We start from the raw sequence: 17,431 nt of genomic DNA on the forward strand, positions 1-17,431 counted from the left end.
CCTCTCTGACTCCTGGCCTCGCTGCAGCCCAGACCCCGGTGGCAGGGTGGAAAGTTTCCCAGATTAGAGCCAGGCAGCTCCGTGTGCAGTGCAGGATGAGTGGCGGGATGCGCGCACAAGGTCACTTGGATGCCCACCCACATGTGACACTGCAATAATTGTGATAAGAGCCATCAAATCTGAACTTAGAACACTGCAAGGTAGTTTCAAACGAGGCAGCAGAGCTGGGGTGACTCTGCTGCACAAGAGGAAAAGGATACAGCAAGGATGCATAAAGTTGAGAAATTTTTTCAGTAAAATAACTGTGCATGGCTTTGGAGAGGATCAAGACCATTCCACTGCGTGGGATCAGAACTTTCAAGACCTTGCTTACAAACCTTACAGCTCATTTTCTAAATTCTCTTTATAAATGAAACCCCAGAGTCTCATCTAATCACAGAACTCGAGAAGCTGACGAGTTCCAAGGAAGAAGAAGAATGGCAGAAAAAGTTTGACTCCCCTCCCTCCAACACACACTAAACCAATTAAATTTGGTTTCTTGCAGATTTTTTTTCTCAAAGTGAATTGACATCTCATGGTGTCAAAAAGTGTGTCAGCTTTTCTAGAAGCATTTCACACAGATCAGGCATTTTAAAGGTCTTATTTACCTTTTCTGATGTAGAAAATGCACATTTGCATTACTCTTCCTGCTCAGCAACACATTCCTATCCTATATCCCACCATACATCCACTCGTTTATTTTCATAAAATTTTAGGACTGCAATCAATTCTTCAAAATCACAACTTTCTTGATACATTTTGTTAAAATCTGCCAATATAATCAAAAACCAGCAAGCAGGAGCAGGCAAGAGACCATACACTCCTAGCATGACCGGTATTGGTTTGTTTTCATAGAAAAACGGTAACAAAAAAAATACCCCAACGTTCATCTCTCACAGCAAGCAAATGCTGCAGGAGTTACATGCCTAGAAGGGCCAGTGCCCCACCAAAGGGCTGCAGCTGCAGGGACTGCAGACGTCACCAACATCCATATTTCCACTATGCAGCACACAGAGAGGCAGCAGTCGAGGGCTGATTGCTGCAGGGCCCTTCAAATTCAGTTTAACCCTCTCTGTCGTGATGAGGAAGAGAATTTGGGTTTGAGTGCTTAGTTCCTACTTAATAAGCATTACTAAGGCAAGAACACAGCTGGTTTTTTAAAATCGATTTCTTGGTGGAATAAGACAAGTTTCCAAATGTTGCAATGATGAGTTGGTAAAAATGACTGAATTGTTTTAAGTCATCTTTGCTTCAGCGCAAGCTTTGAGCCTGTGCTTTATGTTCTGCAGCCTTGAGCAATATGGTCTTCTACAAGGTTTGGTGCTGTTATTTCAATAATCTTGCTGTCCTAAAAATATTGATTGCTCCATTAAACACATTTCTGCAGCATTTTGTGCTTTGAAGTTTCACATTACTGTTCCTCCATTTTTTCCAAATGCAATTTACAGTTTCCTTCCTCTCCACATTTAATTTCTGTTGGAGTGCTTTCACCTGTGCCATGAGTGCTGCATGACCAGCTCACCTCAAAGACACCAGTGGCCACATAGACATTAGGTAAGCAGGAAGGCCTTGCAAGTGTTTTAAATAAAACTTAAGATCCAATCACTGCTACACAAATTAATTGATCTTGCTGTGGACAGAGAACCCTGTTCATTCATTTGTTTATTAAATTCAGGAGAACCAACCAGTTCTGTAATGAATTACTTAATCTTTGACCTATTGTCCATAGCCATGTTCCAGAACAAAGAATTTACAGCAAGCTGAGCTCCCTAAGGCTAACTGCAAAAGAATGCTTTTTTTTTTTAAACCATTCTCCATCTTCAACAAATCTTTGTCAAACTGTATTTTTGCCTCTCTGCTTTACAACTACACATTTAAGAATGACATTTGGTTACAGGTGAGTTATTGCACCAGTTCACTGTAGCTTCTGCTTGTAGGAAACACATACTAATGAACCCATCTGCGGGCTCCTGTTTCAAGTAGCAATCTGCATTTGTGTTCCAGTTAACAACAGGCTGAGTTTTCTAGAACCCTAACGCAATTTGGATTTTTTTACTTCCTCCTACAACAGCCATACACCAAAACAAAGAGCTCCAAGATGCTCAGTGCCTGTTTTCATTAAATTGCAAGTAATATGAACAAGAGAATAATGCCAGTGGGATGAAGAGCTAGAGCTGTTTCTCTCTAAGCTGAGCAGAGAACCCTGAAGCAAGAGCTTGCCACATCAGAGGAGCTAAGCAATGGTGTTGGAGGGTACACAACAAAAATCTGGCCCAAATTTAGCCCTGGCAAAACTTAGTTGACAGAATGGGACGGGGAAGCAGAACTGTACCACAGCTTCAAGCGTGTCAGAAATGTGAGAGGCTGAACAATATTCTGCATTTGTTTAAAACTTGATGGATAGCACCTCAGTCATGCAAAGCTGAAGTGCTGTGAAGAGCACCAGAAGAAAAAAAAAAAAGAAAAGAAATGTTGCAACACATGCTGCCTAACACACCTGTGTTAGCTCTCCACACTGCAGCTCTCAAGACCAAATTCAGCTTTGTGATAAACACAGAGCTTCTTTATCACCATTTGCTCGTTTATAAAAAAAAAAAAAAGATCATACAAGCTACAAAAAAAACATTTGCCATAAATTCATTTTGACACAGTTGTGCATTTTACTCTCATTTTCTATACCAAGTAATTATGTATAACTTAGTCCATTAAGTGGAATAGATTTGAGGTTTAAGTAAATGGTTTTTTACAGAGCTTTCATTATATGCTAAAGATCAACCCACAGTTTTTCTTGAAAATAATTTAGTTGAAATATTTTTTTCTGATCGCCAGTCTTCTGTGAAATTCAGACAAAATATTGAAAATATATTTTATTTGTTGTGAAAGGAAGACTAAACAAAAGAAAAAAAAAATAAAGAAGCCTATGCTCAAGTTTTGTGTGCTATAAATACTAAACAGCTCCATAGTGTACTGCCAGGTAACCAAACGATTTCATAATGCACTAAAGTCCTTTTTACTGATGGTGACTAAGTCCTTTCATCCTGTGAAAACTCCACTGGCCATTGAGGGCTGTCACCCCCCTTAAAAAATTCCAGAAAGATGAATGACAAGAGAGTGAATGGTGACATTTTGCTGCTCCACCTGGGAGGTGACGGAGAGCAGTCAACAAGCTGCCTACCTGCTGAGCAATAGAGAAATCAGGGAGACCACATGAGGAGCAAAGTACTTATTGCTGAGATTAATTGGCAGAATCTGGCCACTGCAGCTTCCACAATTGCCAATTTGCTGTCATAAAAATATGTAGAGATTGAACAATTTAATGTGTTTCCTAGTAGCTTCATCTAATCAGACAATAGTGGTGTCTTTGTATACATCTCCTGATGAGGTCTTCTCTCTTGACTATAATATATTGTTTTATGAAAGACTTCAGGTTGTACTTGCTCCTTAAAACAATCCAATCACTGCACTGACAACCAATCACTCTGCAGTGCACTTTGAGCTCTGAAAAATACATTGTACTTTTCTAAGTAATTGTAACAAGCTTGACACTTGAAATATTACTTTAAGGGCACAAAAAAAAAAAAAAAAACACCAAATCCTGGATCTTCCCTGTGCTCTCTTCTTAAGTCGGGACAGCCCTTCCTTGCACAAGGAGCTCTCCCTGCACAGCCCAACACCCGAGATTATTTCATGCTGTTTGCCGTTTGAACTCCGAACTAACTTCAAGTTCTTTCATGCAGTCAAGCAATTATTTAACCAATAATCAACATTTAACTGTGAATATTAAAATTAGCTCTCTTGAAGGAGACACAGTGTTCTTGCTCCCAGCATTAACAAGCCTGTGCGTTCAGCACTTTTCCCCCCCCCCCACCCCGTTATCATGTGAGAGGCTATTTTTAACATTTGCCTGAATATATTTTGCATCTTCCTTTGATCCAGAGCGCGGTTTTGCGAGGCTCGCCCGCGGATCGCGCTCCCTTGGCAGCGGCGGCGCAGGGCGCAGCTCTCGCATGGCGGCGGCGGCGGGAGCGGAGCGGGCCGAGCCGGGCGGCACAGGGCAGGCACACGTGCCCGAGCACATGGTCCTGCAGGCGGCCCGAGCCTCACGTGAGGCTCAATGTGAAGAGCAGCTCCCGGTACCGGCCTGGCCGCGGTGGAGCTGGTCATTCCCATCCTCACGTGGGAGGCCGAAGGTCAGGAAATTCCCGCGGAGAGCCCTCGGCCTCTGGGGGAGAAGGGGCTCCTGCAACGCGCGGGGACGGCTTGTAAACAATGATTAAAGCTTAGGAGAGGATTCCACGCACAGGCTGGCAGCTGGGAATGCTGCCCTTCGCTCTGCCAAGCTGCGCTGGAGGAGGAGATCACGTTAGGAAAGGCAGGGAAGGAAGGCTGCAATACAGGGAGCGCTGCACACACACCCTGTGCGGCTGCCCCGGCACCGCCTCAGCCCGCACGCAGCACCAAGAGGCCTCTCCCGGCGGGCTGCGGTGCCAGCACAAACACAGCTCCAAAACACGCTGAAACCCACCCGGCGGTGCCTGCTGTCAGCCACTGCAGCTCAGTGCCTGCGCAAGAAGCCAGAGGTAATGGATACTGTGCTCCAGACAGAGTATCTGGACTGAGCGAATAAACCGCAGCGTTTCATAAAAATCTTTGGGGGGGGTGGGAGGTGTAAGTGCACTTCACATGGAAACAATTCTCAGCTTGTTGATTGATGTGCCTCTAATTTTACTTTTTTAAAGTGAAGACTTGCAGATATTGCACATAGGTATATTTCTGCAGTGGATTATAAAGCTTGTTTTTCTTTTTTTCTTTTTTTTTTCCCCTTTCCTTAAATAATCTTTGGCAAATAGTCTAAGGCACCCAGCCATGCAGGCAACACAGACAGAAAACCATCATCAGACAACACAAAGAGTCCCCAACAGCTCTGTTCTCCTTTATGAGCAAGGCAGAAACAACACCTGTTATCACTGTGCCAGCAGCATCCCTGTGACACAGCCCCACATCCCAGGCTTTTTGGTGGCAAACAGAAAATCCAGATCTAAACCACAAAATCTCAAAAACCTTCTAGCTAGGATTCTCTGCCAGATCTAGCTGATGTTTCTCTAATTCACACCTGTCAAATGCTTTACAGTACCTGCCCAAACCACCTCTATCAGGGCTACATGAGGGAAAGAGCATCAACCAACTATATATACAAAATATACACCCTCCCTTTACATACAAACAGCTAAAAATTACTCCAAATTTCCTTAAGGACTCTGCATCTAAATGGAGATTTACGTTCCACTGAAAGACTGCATGAGGTGCACAACGTGAAGAACCACAAAAGTGTGTTTGCAGTAATGGGTTACTTTGAAAGCTTCATAAAAATCTGAAAACCTTTTTCTGAGGAGACCACAGATTTCAACCAACCTACCAGCATCCAATACCAACACAAAACAGAAGTTTTAAATGCATCTACACATGACAATGAATGTTGGTCTGCAATGCTAAAAATAAATCAAAATACTATTTTTATTAACAAAATCAGCACTGTGAGAGATAAATACATGGTTTTGCTCTTGCAAGTCATTACCCTGTGTCCCTCACCAAAACAAAGCCAGAAATTTCTGTAACTACATTCCCTGAACAGAAATGTATGGGAAGTAGGTGGTCGCTTTGCTCTTAGCAGATGATAAACTGGTGAGCCTAAACATCTTTCCATTGACCAATGTGAGCTGAAAATACAGAATCCTTTTTGTTGCCATTACATTTTTTAGCAGGGAGAAAGCAAATCAGTGAGGATTTTGGTAGTGTCACGTCCACAGTCAGGGTCAGCACAGCTTTGCTGAGCCTGATGACACTCAGGGAATGCTAGTGCACATCTCCTGATCTCTTCCAGACACAGCACAAAACACGTTTGGGCAGCACCACTCACTCCTACAGACAGACGAGGCTTGTGCTGGAAGACACGCACAGAATTAAACCTCCCCATGCTGCTCTCCCGTGGACCATCCCTGTCCCTGAGCCACAGCCACAGCCGGGGCTCCACGTGCACAGGCAATGTCCCCACCCCGAGAGGACACAGCCAGGCTGGCAGCTGTGACCACCTGCACGTGACCCCCTGTGCCAAACCCCAGAGCCACTGGAAGGGACAGGAGCAGCACCGGACCAGACCCTTCCTCTAGCCCCCCACGCTCAAACACGCTCCCTATTGCACGGCAAAATCCAGAAAACACACCAGGGAAATGTTTTTAGAATTACTATCACCTAAAACATACAGTTTTCCTGGAAGTAGTAGGATCACATGGAATTAATCTGTATTGAAATTGTATACTTCCTACGACTTGTTCTTTGCTTTTTTATACACAAATCACAACACTATGCATACTGGAACAATAGCTCACATCAACTAAAAACCTTTCTTTAAGTGACATTAAAAAAATCTATTTAAAATGTTTTAAGATATATTAAGCAACAGGCTCCATTACAATGATATTAACATTTACCTCCCTATTTCAAAGCAGCACATTTGCCTTGGCCCTTTTATGGTAACTCTTAAATGCTCATTTTAACTTTTACTAATTTTTTTTAAAATATATGCTCTTATATTCTCTAACTTGCTCAAATGCCGAACTGTGAGATGGTCTTCTCTTCAGTACTGATTGTCAAAGAAAGATTTTCACATGACAGCACATAAAAATTTCAACAACCTGATGATAAACTAGACTACTGTTAATTAAGCCACACTTCCTATCTGTAATGGGGGACAAGAAAATATTATTTAAGAAGTGAAATGAGTGCCCTTAAAAAAAAAAACACACAACATTTAACAAAAAGAAAAACTATTCCTGTTAAGGCAAGATGGTGTTGGGAAAAATACCTGCAAATTTAGATGTTTTATCCTACCCCAAGAGACATAACGTCCTTTACAACAGTAAAAAAGTGCACTGTGAGATAAGTTTGTAACCCCGAGCTGCAAAAGGCTCAGGATAAACTGAAAAAAAAATCAATGAGTTGAAAAGTCACACAGATAGTTGATTACAAATAAATTCTGACAGGTGATCATTAAAAGCCTGGCTCACTACTAGGCTCCTCTGAAAAAAAAAGAGAGAATGGGGACAGATTATCTGCTTTTAATTTGTGTGTGCACAAGTGACAGAAAATGATGTAGCACATATGCACTATTTTTAAAGCTGGCTCAGAAAAGGCAATGGGTTTCATGTTCTGCTCTTGCCTACTCCAAATATATTTTAACTTTGGACACCCTTATAAGTTATTAGTTAACCATGAAAAGCCTTGAAACACAAAGCAAAGTCAAATCCACACAAAGTAAAAGTAAGTAAATGAAATCCATGACTAAACACACAGTTTTGATGGAGGGCCAAGGAGTATGTTGACAGGTTTGGGGAGGTTTGGGGGATATTTTATTTCTTTTTAACAAGACAGGAACGTTGTAGACTTGTAAGACATTTCTATTTCATCCTGCTCCACAACTTTTGCCCCTCTATTTATTTATTTTGCCTCCTTATCAGATGATTCTGACAATGACTTCGCACACTGAGCATGGCAAACGATCAAGCAGAAGGGAGAGGAGTGGTTTCCTGCTGCCAAGAGCACACTTTGCTCTAGCACACCTCATGTGAGCAGAAGAGCACAATAAATAAGTCACTCTCTGTATTTTTTTTTTTAAGGAAAAAGGCAAAGCTCCATGTTTCCCAAACTTCAATGTTGACACTCTTCCACTGCCCATGATCTCAGCCATGCTGGTGTCAAGCCAGAGGAGTTACTCTGGATTCGAACTGGTGTCTCTAAAGGGATGATCTCAAGTGCTAATAAAATAATAAAAGACTTCCACTGACATCAGATGGGCTGGAATTGTGCATTACAACCAGGCCTTGGACTCCATGGTGTTTTCTTAAGCGTAAGGTGACTACAGATGCAAGTTATGAACTCAGGTCAGAGTTACACTCAGTTTATGCCAATTTAAGCAAGATTATAATGTTGTTCCAAAACTCAGTTCCTGTGGCAAATTTTACTTTGCTCAGTAGAGAGTAAGATTATGGCCAAAATTTCAAGTAAGACGCATTAACCTTTAACTCCAGAATAACTGCCCACTCCTGTGTTCTCACATCAAATATTGGCTGAAGGAATAGTCTCTTTCACAGTCATTTTCCCTGCTCTTTTAACACTGTGGCATCTATGCCATTCTGTCTATGGTCTTTTTACTTGCTAACAGCTAAGACACCAACTAAGATAGCCAAGTCTCCATGGAATTCCCAGAGCTTTCCTTCAATAATTTACACAGAAATCCCGGTGGAGCAGATTAGTGATAACTGGAGCTATTGTTTTTATTTGCTGGAGTGTGAGCGACAGGAATCCTCTGGGCTCTAAGCTGCCTGCCAGCTGCAGAGGGAGAAGCAGTGATTTACAGTGGGGAGGAGGGGTTCATGCCAGATTCCACAGGGAAGTTCTGAGGGCTGATTTACCTGGTCTAACTGGGCTCTGCATGCAGTTCTGCGACACCATGCCTGGATGGACTGAAGTAGAAGCCCTGCTGCTGAGGTCCATGACAGAAGGTGATGCTGAGGTAGCTTGCTGGAGACCTGACTGGTGTGGGCTAGGCTCGTGCTGGTTTGGGCTAGGTGGAATGCCATTTTCTGAGAGGAATTCTTCCAGGTCCATGTATTCCAACTGGAAAGTGTCTCCATCATATGGCAGTGTCTTGTCCCATAGTGTTGGACCCAAGAAAGCTGACTGAGGGACTGTGGTACCAGTGCTGTCATCATCTAACTTCTTCTCTTTGTCTTTTTCTTTACCGAATGCTTAAACAAAAACACATAACAAACATGTAAGAATTCAGTAATTAAAACATTTATTACTACTACTTCCATTATTCTGCTGTACTCTCAGGTGTAAGAAAGGAATATTCCCTTCAAAAAAATAAATAACTCCTTTCACTCTACTTAGAAGAGAATTGACGGGTCATGTCACTGAGCACCTTTGTGGGAATCAACCACATTTTTGAGATTGCCCTTTGTTTTTAGTTAACAGTTCCACTCCATGCACAGTTTTGAATGTTAGCACCAAAAAGTACTCTACAGACTTAAAAGTGAATATTTAAGTATTCTAGCAAACCGGAAGCTATTGATATATCCTCTTGAAAAGGAACAGTCTTAGCCTGAAATCCCTGGGATCCTGTCATTCTTCTAAACTAAGGTCCCAGTCTTGCTGGCACAAGCAAATAGTCCTCAAATTCTACACTTCTTAATGTTACTAAAATGCAGTGGCAAAGGCTGACAGAACACAGTTTTGATGTGCAGAAGAGACAAAATATTCAAAGGTAGCAGAAAAAAAAAAAGCTTAACTGAGGCTTTCTCATTTCTACAGCCCCCAGTGATTTCAATGCACGTTTTGTAAGGGAAACGCCTAATTTCTCTGCAAGATCTGCAAGAATCTGAACTCCTAAAGCTTCCTGTCAGCCACCAAGCCTTGGCAGCATTTTATTTTTAACCTCATACAACAGCCCCGGTGAAATCCTGCGAGTCGCTTGGCAGTGGAACTCGGGAAGACGAGGAGAGGAACTGCGAGACCTTCCCTCGGTTTCTGCTTTTCGTGCGCGCTCGATCCGTTCGCCATACGCGATGCGGGTATTCCCGAGCTGCCTCCGCCTCCCGGGGAAGCCGCAACATTCTCCCGATGAACCAGGGGACGCGGGGCCGGGAGCGGTTTGTTGTGGGGCCTGGGATGGGGATCCCGGCCCCCTTTACCCGAGGCACCGAGCGCCCTTGGCGTCCATCCACCGGGACCGGAGATGGGCGCACCGAGCGCGTCCCGTTAGATCGAGCCGCGGCGGCCGCCACTCCCACAGAGCGCCCCGAGCGAGCCGTCCCGGGGCTCCATCGCCGGGTGAGCGCCCGGGGCTGGGGGGGCGCAGAGGGAAGGGAAAAGGGAAAGCCATGCCGCGGCCCCGAGTGACAGCGGGACCGGGGCGCACTGCGAGGGATCCCGGGGAAGCCTCACCGTCTTCGTGAGCGAGCGGCAGCTTGAGCGGGTTTTCCAGCAGGGACTTCAGCACGCCGTAGGTGGGCGGCAGGAATGGGGGGTTCAGCGGGAGCGGCCGCGACATGATCGGTGGGGGCTGCCCGCGGCGGCGGGGAGGGGGCAGCTGCGCGGCGAGCGGTTCCTTTCCCCTTGCTGTAGCCGCTGTCGCGGCGCGGGTGAGCCGAGCGTGGGGCCGGGCCGAGCGCCGGTGGCGAAGGGCGCTGGGGCCGCGGGACAGGGCGCGGACCGGGCGCTGGTCAGGCCCCTCCGCCGCGCAGCTGCTCCGCCGCCGCCGCCGCTGACGTCACGCCCGAGAGCGGCCCCGCCATTGGCGCGCCGGCCACGCCCCGCCCCGGCATCGGCCACGCCCCCCGCGCGCCCCGCCCCGGCACGCGCGCGGATGGTACCGGGGGGGGCACCCCGGGACACCCGGCCCAAACCCCCCCGCGGGGCCGCAGCGCCTCCCCGGTAACCGGGAGGAATGTGTTAATGAGATGTTAATGAGCCTGAACGTTTGACCCCGCTCGGGGCATCCGAGCGTGGCCGCTCCCCAGGGCAGCGGGAGCCGGCGTTGCCGCGGTGTGGGGGTCCAGGCTGCGGGGCACGGCGGACGGGTGGGAACCCGTGTCTAAGGAAACCAGCCGTGGGCTCTGCGAGCGCTTCCCACCGAGCTCGCCCTGCCTCTGTGCCAGGTGTCACCGTGGGGTGACAGCACCGTTACCAGCACGAGCAGGTTCTCATCATCTCACAGAGTCCTTCGGGCTCCTCTGGAGATCACCCAGTCCCACTCCCCTGCCCAGGCAGGGTCACCCGGGGCAGGTGGCACAGGAACATGTCCAGGTGGGTTTGGAACATCTCCACAGCCTCCCTGAGCAGCTGTTCCAGGGCTCTGCCACCCTCCATGGAAAGAAGCTTTTCCTCACATTGAGGTGGAACATTTTGTATTTTAGTTTATGGCCATTTTTCCTCATCCTGTCACTGGACGTCACCAAGAAGAGTCTGGACCCATCCTCCTGGCACCTGCCTTAGAGATACTTACATGCATTGATGAGATCCCCTCTCAGTCTTCTCTTCTCCAGACCAAAGAGGCCCAGCTCCCTTCAGACTCTTCTTGTAAGAGATGCTCCAGACCCCACATCATCTTTGTGGCCTCTGCTGGAGCAGCTCCTCGTCTCTCTTGTCCTGAGCAATCCAGGATGAGACTCAATACTGCAGATGTGCCTCATCAGGTTTGAGTAGAGGGAGAGGTCACACTCTTCCTAATGCACCCCAGGATCCCACTGCCCTCCTGGCCCCCAGGGCACATTGCCAGCTCATGTTAACTTGTCATCCACTAAGACTCCCAGGCCCCGTTTTTGCTCAAATGGGACTTTCCTCCCCACTCACCATGATCCTCATTCAAGCATGGTTGACTTTCCATCTGCTCTGGCCTTCAGCCCATGCAGGCTGTGCAAGAACTGCATTAGTCCCAGAGTAACTTCACCCTTGAGGTGCCTGTGGGCATCTGTACCTCCCTTATTCTCATTTGGGTTTTCTTTTAGATTGAATTTTGCAAAGTTTTACCATCTGTGTTTATTTGTGACTTTCTTCAAAAGTCAGCTTTTAACCATCAACAAATACAAATAATCACAAATATTCACTAGAAGCAAATAAAGATAAGTTATGTGCATAAACTGCCCAGTATTTAGAAATATAAGCTGCCTGAGGAACAGTTATGTTCTCCCCTTTTGTATCTACTGTATCTATTACATGTGTGACCAGGAACAGGAGTCAGGAACGGCTGGAGCTGTGTCAGGGAGGGTTAGGCTGGATATCAGGAAAAGATTCTTCCCCAGAGGGTGCTGCCCAGGTTGCCCAGGGAACTGGCACGGCCCCAAGGCTGCCAGAGCTCCAGGAGCCTTTGGACAATGCTCTCAGGGATGCACAGGGTGGGATTGTTGGGGTGTCTGTGCAGAGCCAGGCGTCCCTGTGGGAAAAGTGGTGTCCCGGTGGGAAAAGGGGGGGTCCCGGTGGGAAAAGCGGGTGTCCGTGTGGGAAAAGGGGTGTCCCGGTGGGAAAAAGGGTGTCCGTGTGGGAAAAGTGGTTTCCCGGTGGAACAAGGGGTGTCCGTGTGGGGAAAGGGGTGTCCCGGTGGGAAAAGGGGGTGTCCCGGTGGGAAAAGCGGGTGTCCGTGTGGGAAAAGGGGTGTCCCGGTGGGAAAAGGGGTGTCCCGGTGGCACGGGTCCTGCTGAGGGGTGTTGTCCTGCCGAGGGATGGGGATCCGGCCGTGAGCGGTGTCCTGCAGGAGGAAGGGAATGTCCGGCTGGGAGGCTGCCCTGCCGGGGCTGTTGCCCTGCCGGGAGATGCGCTCCTGCCGCCGAGGTGAGCGGCGGCTCCGTCACCGATCCCGTCATCGGCCCCCTGTCCCCCACCTGCCGCCCGCCGCCTTGTCCCGTGTCCCTGTGTCCGGCCCCGGGCACCGTGCGGGACGAGCCCTGGCTGGAGCAGAAGCTCCCCTGGGCCCCCGGGAGCTCCCGCTGGAGCAGCGCACGGAGCGCTGCGGGTCAGACCGGGCTCGGGTCCTGACTACGGGGACAGCGAGGACCGCGGATGTCGCGTTTGGGTAGCCCTTGGCCTGGCCTGCACTCGTTCCTGCCCTTAGGTCAGAATCTGTTCGTGCCCCTTCGCTGAAGACTCAATAACCACCCCCCGCCCCACTCCAAGTTACTTTATACTCGTTTTACAAAGGAGGGACTGCAGGCTTTAGGTAAAAATCTCCAGCACGGTTAATGAAATTCATTTTCTCCACTGTTTTGCAGCAGTTCCCATTCTCTTATACATTGCCATGGCATAGCCTGTAATGGAAATTGGGAATTCTGTTCTGAAATATCTCCTGGAAACATGACTGCAGGGTTTTTTTCAGCACAGAGAAAGCTGGAGTGAAAGTGGGTTTTTTAGGGATCCAGCTGACCAGTATGTTCCAAGGCACCCACCTGTACTTTCTCCATAAACATGGATAAAAGTGGGGCAGGAAGACGACGCAGTAATCATGGCTCAGCAGAATTATGGTCACTGATAGATGGAGAGACACCCACTCCCATGCTGGGAGACAGGTATTGCACAGTCAAGCTTGTGATCTAGAACTCTGTGTGTATTTAAATATATACTGTTCTGAAGAATCCAGGCTTTTCTCTTTCTGTCTCAGGGTTAAATGGGAGCCAGTAGTGTATGTGCAGTGAGAGATGTCTCAAATCTGAGATCAAAGCTTCTAGTCAGGTATCTGTATGGTCACAGCTGAACTGCTACTGTCACTTCATTCCTCTGTTAAATATGTTCTGTCTGGAGAAAAGAGTTGCAAAAGTAGGCGGGCAGAGAACAAGCTGCAAGATGGAAAGGATAAATAATGCAGAACAAGTGTTCGGGTCAAGGCACAGGACAGACTGAAAAAGCAAATGGTTTACAGTACCTTAAATACCCACTGGTTCATCCACTGAGTGGATCTCCACTTCAGCCCTTTGGGAGCCAAAACAATGGATGAAAGGATTGAGTGAGATGCTCAGGAAAAACCTCAAAACCAACAGAAAACAAACCAAACAACAACAACAGCAACAAAAAAACCCCCTACAAAACAAAACAAAAATTAAAAAAAAAACCCCAAAACAAAAAACACCCAAAACAAAACAAACAAAACCAAAAACACCCCAAAAATCAACCCCCCAAAAAACTAAACGGGAGAGAATTGGAAAAGGCTCACGATTCAGCCTTTGTTTTAGTTCTGATTTGTCCCAGAGCAGTGCAAGTTCCCAGGCTGGCCTCACAGGGCAGTGCATTTCCAGCTGCATGACGCAGAACATGGAGGACCATGAAAAGTCACATAAGAATGCTCAGATACCCACACCCAACTGAGCTGAAAAGCAGCAGCTTTTGAAGAGAAGGTCGAGACACCGAGGAGCAATGCCTGCCCCCCACCTCCCTCCCCTCCACAGAGGTTCTGGCGAGAGTCCTCACTTGGCTTTCCAAGTGAAAGCCACTACCCACAGCACTGAATTACTGAAAAATGGATATTTATTGTCCCCGTGGGGTGCAGCTGAGCGAGCTGCTGGGGCTCCTCACAAGACGAAAAATGCCTGTTGAATGAACCATGCTCCCGCCCTTTTTTTCATTATTTTTATTTTTTTTTTTTTTAAGTTTAATTGAATGTGGGAGAGACAGGTTTGGAATTGCTTTTGGGTGATGGCAGAGGAACTTCTCTTAAGTAATCTGGGGTGGTTCCAAAAGGCATTCCAGTTCTCAGAAAAATAGGTATTACTAGTCATTGCTTATATGCTGTGAGTTGAAAGATTAATAATTTTCTCTGCCAAAGTTTACAGGCAGCCTTTACCATGACAGGGTAGATCAAATACATGTTCTTGCCTGGGCAGCTGACCTGGTTTGAACTCAGTAAATGTGGCTCTCAGTGATGACTACAGTTTTGGAACAAATACTCTGCTCTGCCTTTTAAAGCAGCCTTCCCCCTGTAAAGCATTAACCAGACTCTCAAGGCCATTCCAGGCACCTCGTGCCTTTGGTGCCTTGGCGAATTATTCAGACCCAGTAGGTGTGAGCAGCCAGATGACAGGACTGGATTGAGACGAGAGATAAGGGAGTAGCTGGCCCGTTTTTCAGTCAGACCTTCCCCTCAATAAGGACAACTCCCAGCTGGTGCCAATGGGAAAAACAACTTGATCCTTTCGTTTATTCCTCTGCACTCCATTCCTCTTCCTTTTTCACTCTTGGCTTGCGTGCTGCAAAAAGAGAGTTTAGAAATAGCTGTTCTTACATGCTCAGGCTGTTTGATTTTGGAATTTGGCATTGGTTTTACTGGAGACAGAAGAGCACCCACGAACACAGAATAAAACAGCCCATCCCCAGGCAGAGCTGCAGCAGAAGGGAGGAGTGAAAGGTACAGGAGCTGAGCATCATCCCCTCCTTAATCAGAGTTTCTATTGAAGTCAATGACCCAGATTTCTCTGACTTCAAATGGCTGCTTTCAGAGAGCTTGCCGGAGGCATGGTGCTAGGGAAGGTCAGGCAGAATTTTGCCTGAAGAATTCCACATGCATAGGCTTATCAGCTCGGGATCTGTACAGCTTGAGACTGCAAACCCGTGCTCTGCAGCGAGCTGTCTCAGAGTCACTGAAGTGATTGCTGCCCTGGGCTTCAGGCTTGCTAGGCTGCCCTAAGCTTGGGATTTCTTTCTGCGATTAGTTCTGTGACATCCACCTTGCTCCCAGGTTTTCCTCTCGAAAAAGCAAAATGCAGAAAGCACAAACCAGTTCTTAATCGTATGGGTTTAAATTATTAAGAACCCAGAAATGTAATAAACCTTTCTTATCTTTGGCAGGAAAGTCTGACCTTCTGTGGAAGACTGGGAAAATTCCTACAGACAAAAATCAGGCTTCTGAACATAAAGGCAATAAAAGTCATGGTATGTCTTTTAATGAAAGAATTACTGTAACAGCAGCAAATAGTGCAGAAATGCACATTATTAACTGTATGCAGTTTGTCCTGCAGGTTTATATTAATTAAATGTTGTTTCTGAGACTGGGGGTGTTCTTTTTCCCCTCTTTTTTAGTGCACTCCCCCTCTCAGTTCCATGCAGTACCTGAGCAGATTCCTGACACTGCTGCCAGCCCACAGTGCCCTTCCTGGGTACCCCAGGTACACCCAGCCAGAGCATTCTGCTAAATTACCACCTCTCTTATGGCCCATTTTGTTCTATTTAAATCTCTCATCAGGAATTTCAGCTGGTAACTAGTTGTCATATCATATCAGAATATGTTAAATATCAGCCTACCAGGCTTCCCAGGTTTTTGAAAACCTGCTTATGCAAATATCAATGCAACACAGAGACTGAGCACTGCCTTAAGAGGCAAATGCACCCTGGATTCTGTGTGTATCTCCCTACTTTGTTTGATATAGAAAGGTCTAATCAGACCTCTAAAGATTACAGTTTAAAAAGGCTTGGAAAAATAGAGTAAGTTGGACTTTTTTTTTAAATTTATATTCCAACCCAGACGCAGCTTTACTGACAGAAAGCATCCCAAGGCTGGATTTCAGTGGCATGGCTGGGTGTTTATCAGGAAAAGGAAAAGGTGGTATTTTCCCATAAACATATGTTGGCTTTGTCCTACCAGCATCCAGGGTGACGCAGGACGGAGCAGCTGCACACTGCAGACTGTGCTCCGAGGGACAGGGACAGAGCAGAGCCCTCCTCCCTCTCCTCTGCTGGAGTAAGCAGCTCTGCAGAGTCCTGGCGGCTCCTCTGCGAGCCCAGGCTCATTGCTTGGGTCTCCTGCAAGGACAGGTGTGCACAGCGACTGCACACTGAAAGAGACACCTCGTGCTTGCCATTTCAAGTAGCACTCAGCTGTGTAAAGTTTTTCTGCATTAAAGTGAAATGTTTAAGTTAACTGAGATGAATACAATGATAGCTGGCAGCTGTATCTTAACAACCTCTCAACATACACAGGCACAAGGAAGGAGAGCAGCCCTGCTATTATTTGTTGCTTTGTTCTGCCTTTGACTTTTTTTTATGCCATGATTTCTTTTAAAGTTATCTGCTCTGATCTGCAGCAATGTGGGAGCATAATTGACTGTATTTGGACTAAAGATATTCTTGTCTGTATGTTTTCCTGGCCAGGCATTTAGACTACAAGCTGTATGGAAAGCATCAGGCAGTAAGTTATGCAGAAAACATCAGACAGAACTGTTTTAATATTAAACCAGCTTTGTAATATTGTTATTCCCATTAATTTTTAAAGCCTTTTAAAAAAGCCTTTACTTAATTGGCTTGCAGAGTAAGTTAGTTTTGAAGGCTTAAAACTGGCTTTTTCATAACAAGTTTCTTGGGTTTGGGGTTTTTTGTTTGGTTGGTTTTTTTAACTGCCAAAGGGCATAAACATATAATTTTCTATAGCCACCTGACAGCATCCATGCAGGGAGATAAAGATGTTCTCCTCCTGTGTTTTCCCTTAAATGACTTTGACCTGGAGAATACATTATGTTGATTGGCATGAGAAAGAAGGCTGTGATCTTATTTTTACTGTTTGTTATAGCAGCTTCAAACTTATCAAAGAAAGAAATAGAGGCTTTTTAGATGGCTGCTTGCCAACAGCACTAATCAGAATTTTAATGAGATTTTTTGAGGTCTAAATTAGGTCTAATTAACAATGTATAAAGCTAATGTATAATGCGATAGAAGGATGTAGCCTACTGCATATAGAATGGGTTCTGATCTCTTTACAAACAGAAATGTTGAACAAAGTGCGCACTTTTATGCAGGTTTACATATATGTAGCACCCTAGTATTTCTACTGCTATGCCTTATTAACAAATTGCCTTTGGAAAAT

The 17,431-nt window shown here is 46.2% G+C and overlaps 1 protein-coding gene across 1 annotated transcript in view; it reads right to left on the minus strand.

The window, feature by feature from the left end:
• HLF (HLF transcription factor, PAR bZIP family member) overlaps nucleotides 1-10,356 on the minus strand; it is a 35,688-nt gene extending 25,332 nt beyond the window's left edge. Inside the window, exons 1-2 of the mRNA XM_041485737.1 lie at nucleotides 10,042-10,356; nucleotides 8,508-8,843 (exon numbers count right to left, since the gene is read on the minus strand). Of these exons, the coding sequence (XP_041341671.1) occupies nucleotides 8,508-8,843; nucleotides 10,042-10,147 (442 nt within the window). The 5' untranslated portion in view covers nucleotides 10,148-10,356. The remainder of the gene's footprint in view (nucleotides 1-8,507; nucleotides 8,844-10,041) is intronic.
• Nucleotides 10,357-17,431: the final 7,075 nt, after the last annotated feature.

This window comes from Pyrgilauda ruficollis, unplaced genomic scaffold (genome assembly GCF_017590135.1).
Source record: "Pyrgilauda ruficollis isolate IOZ18807 unplaced genomic scaffold, ASM1759013v1 scaffold72, whole genome shotgun sequence".
In the NCBI taxonomy this organism is placed as follows: Eukaryota; Metazoa; Chordata; class Aves; order Passeriformes; family Passeridae; genus Pyrgilauda; species Pyrgilauda ruficollis.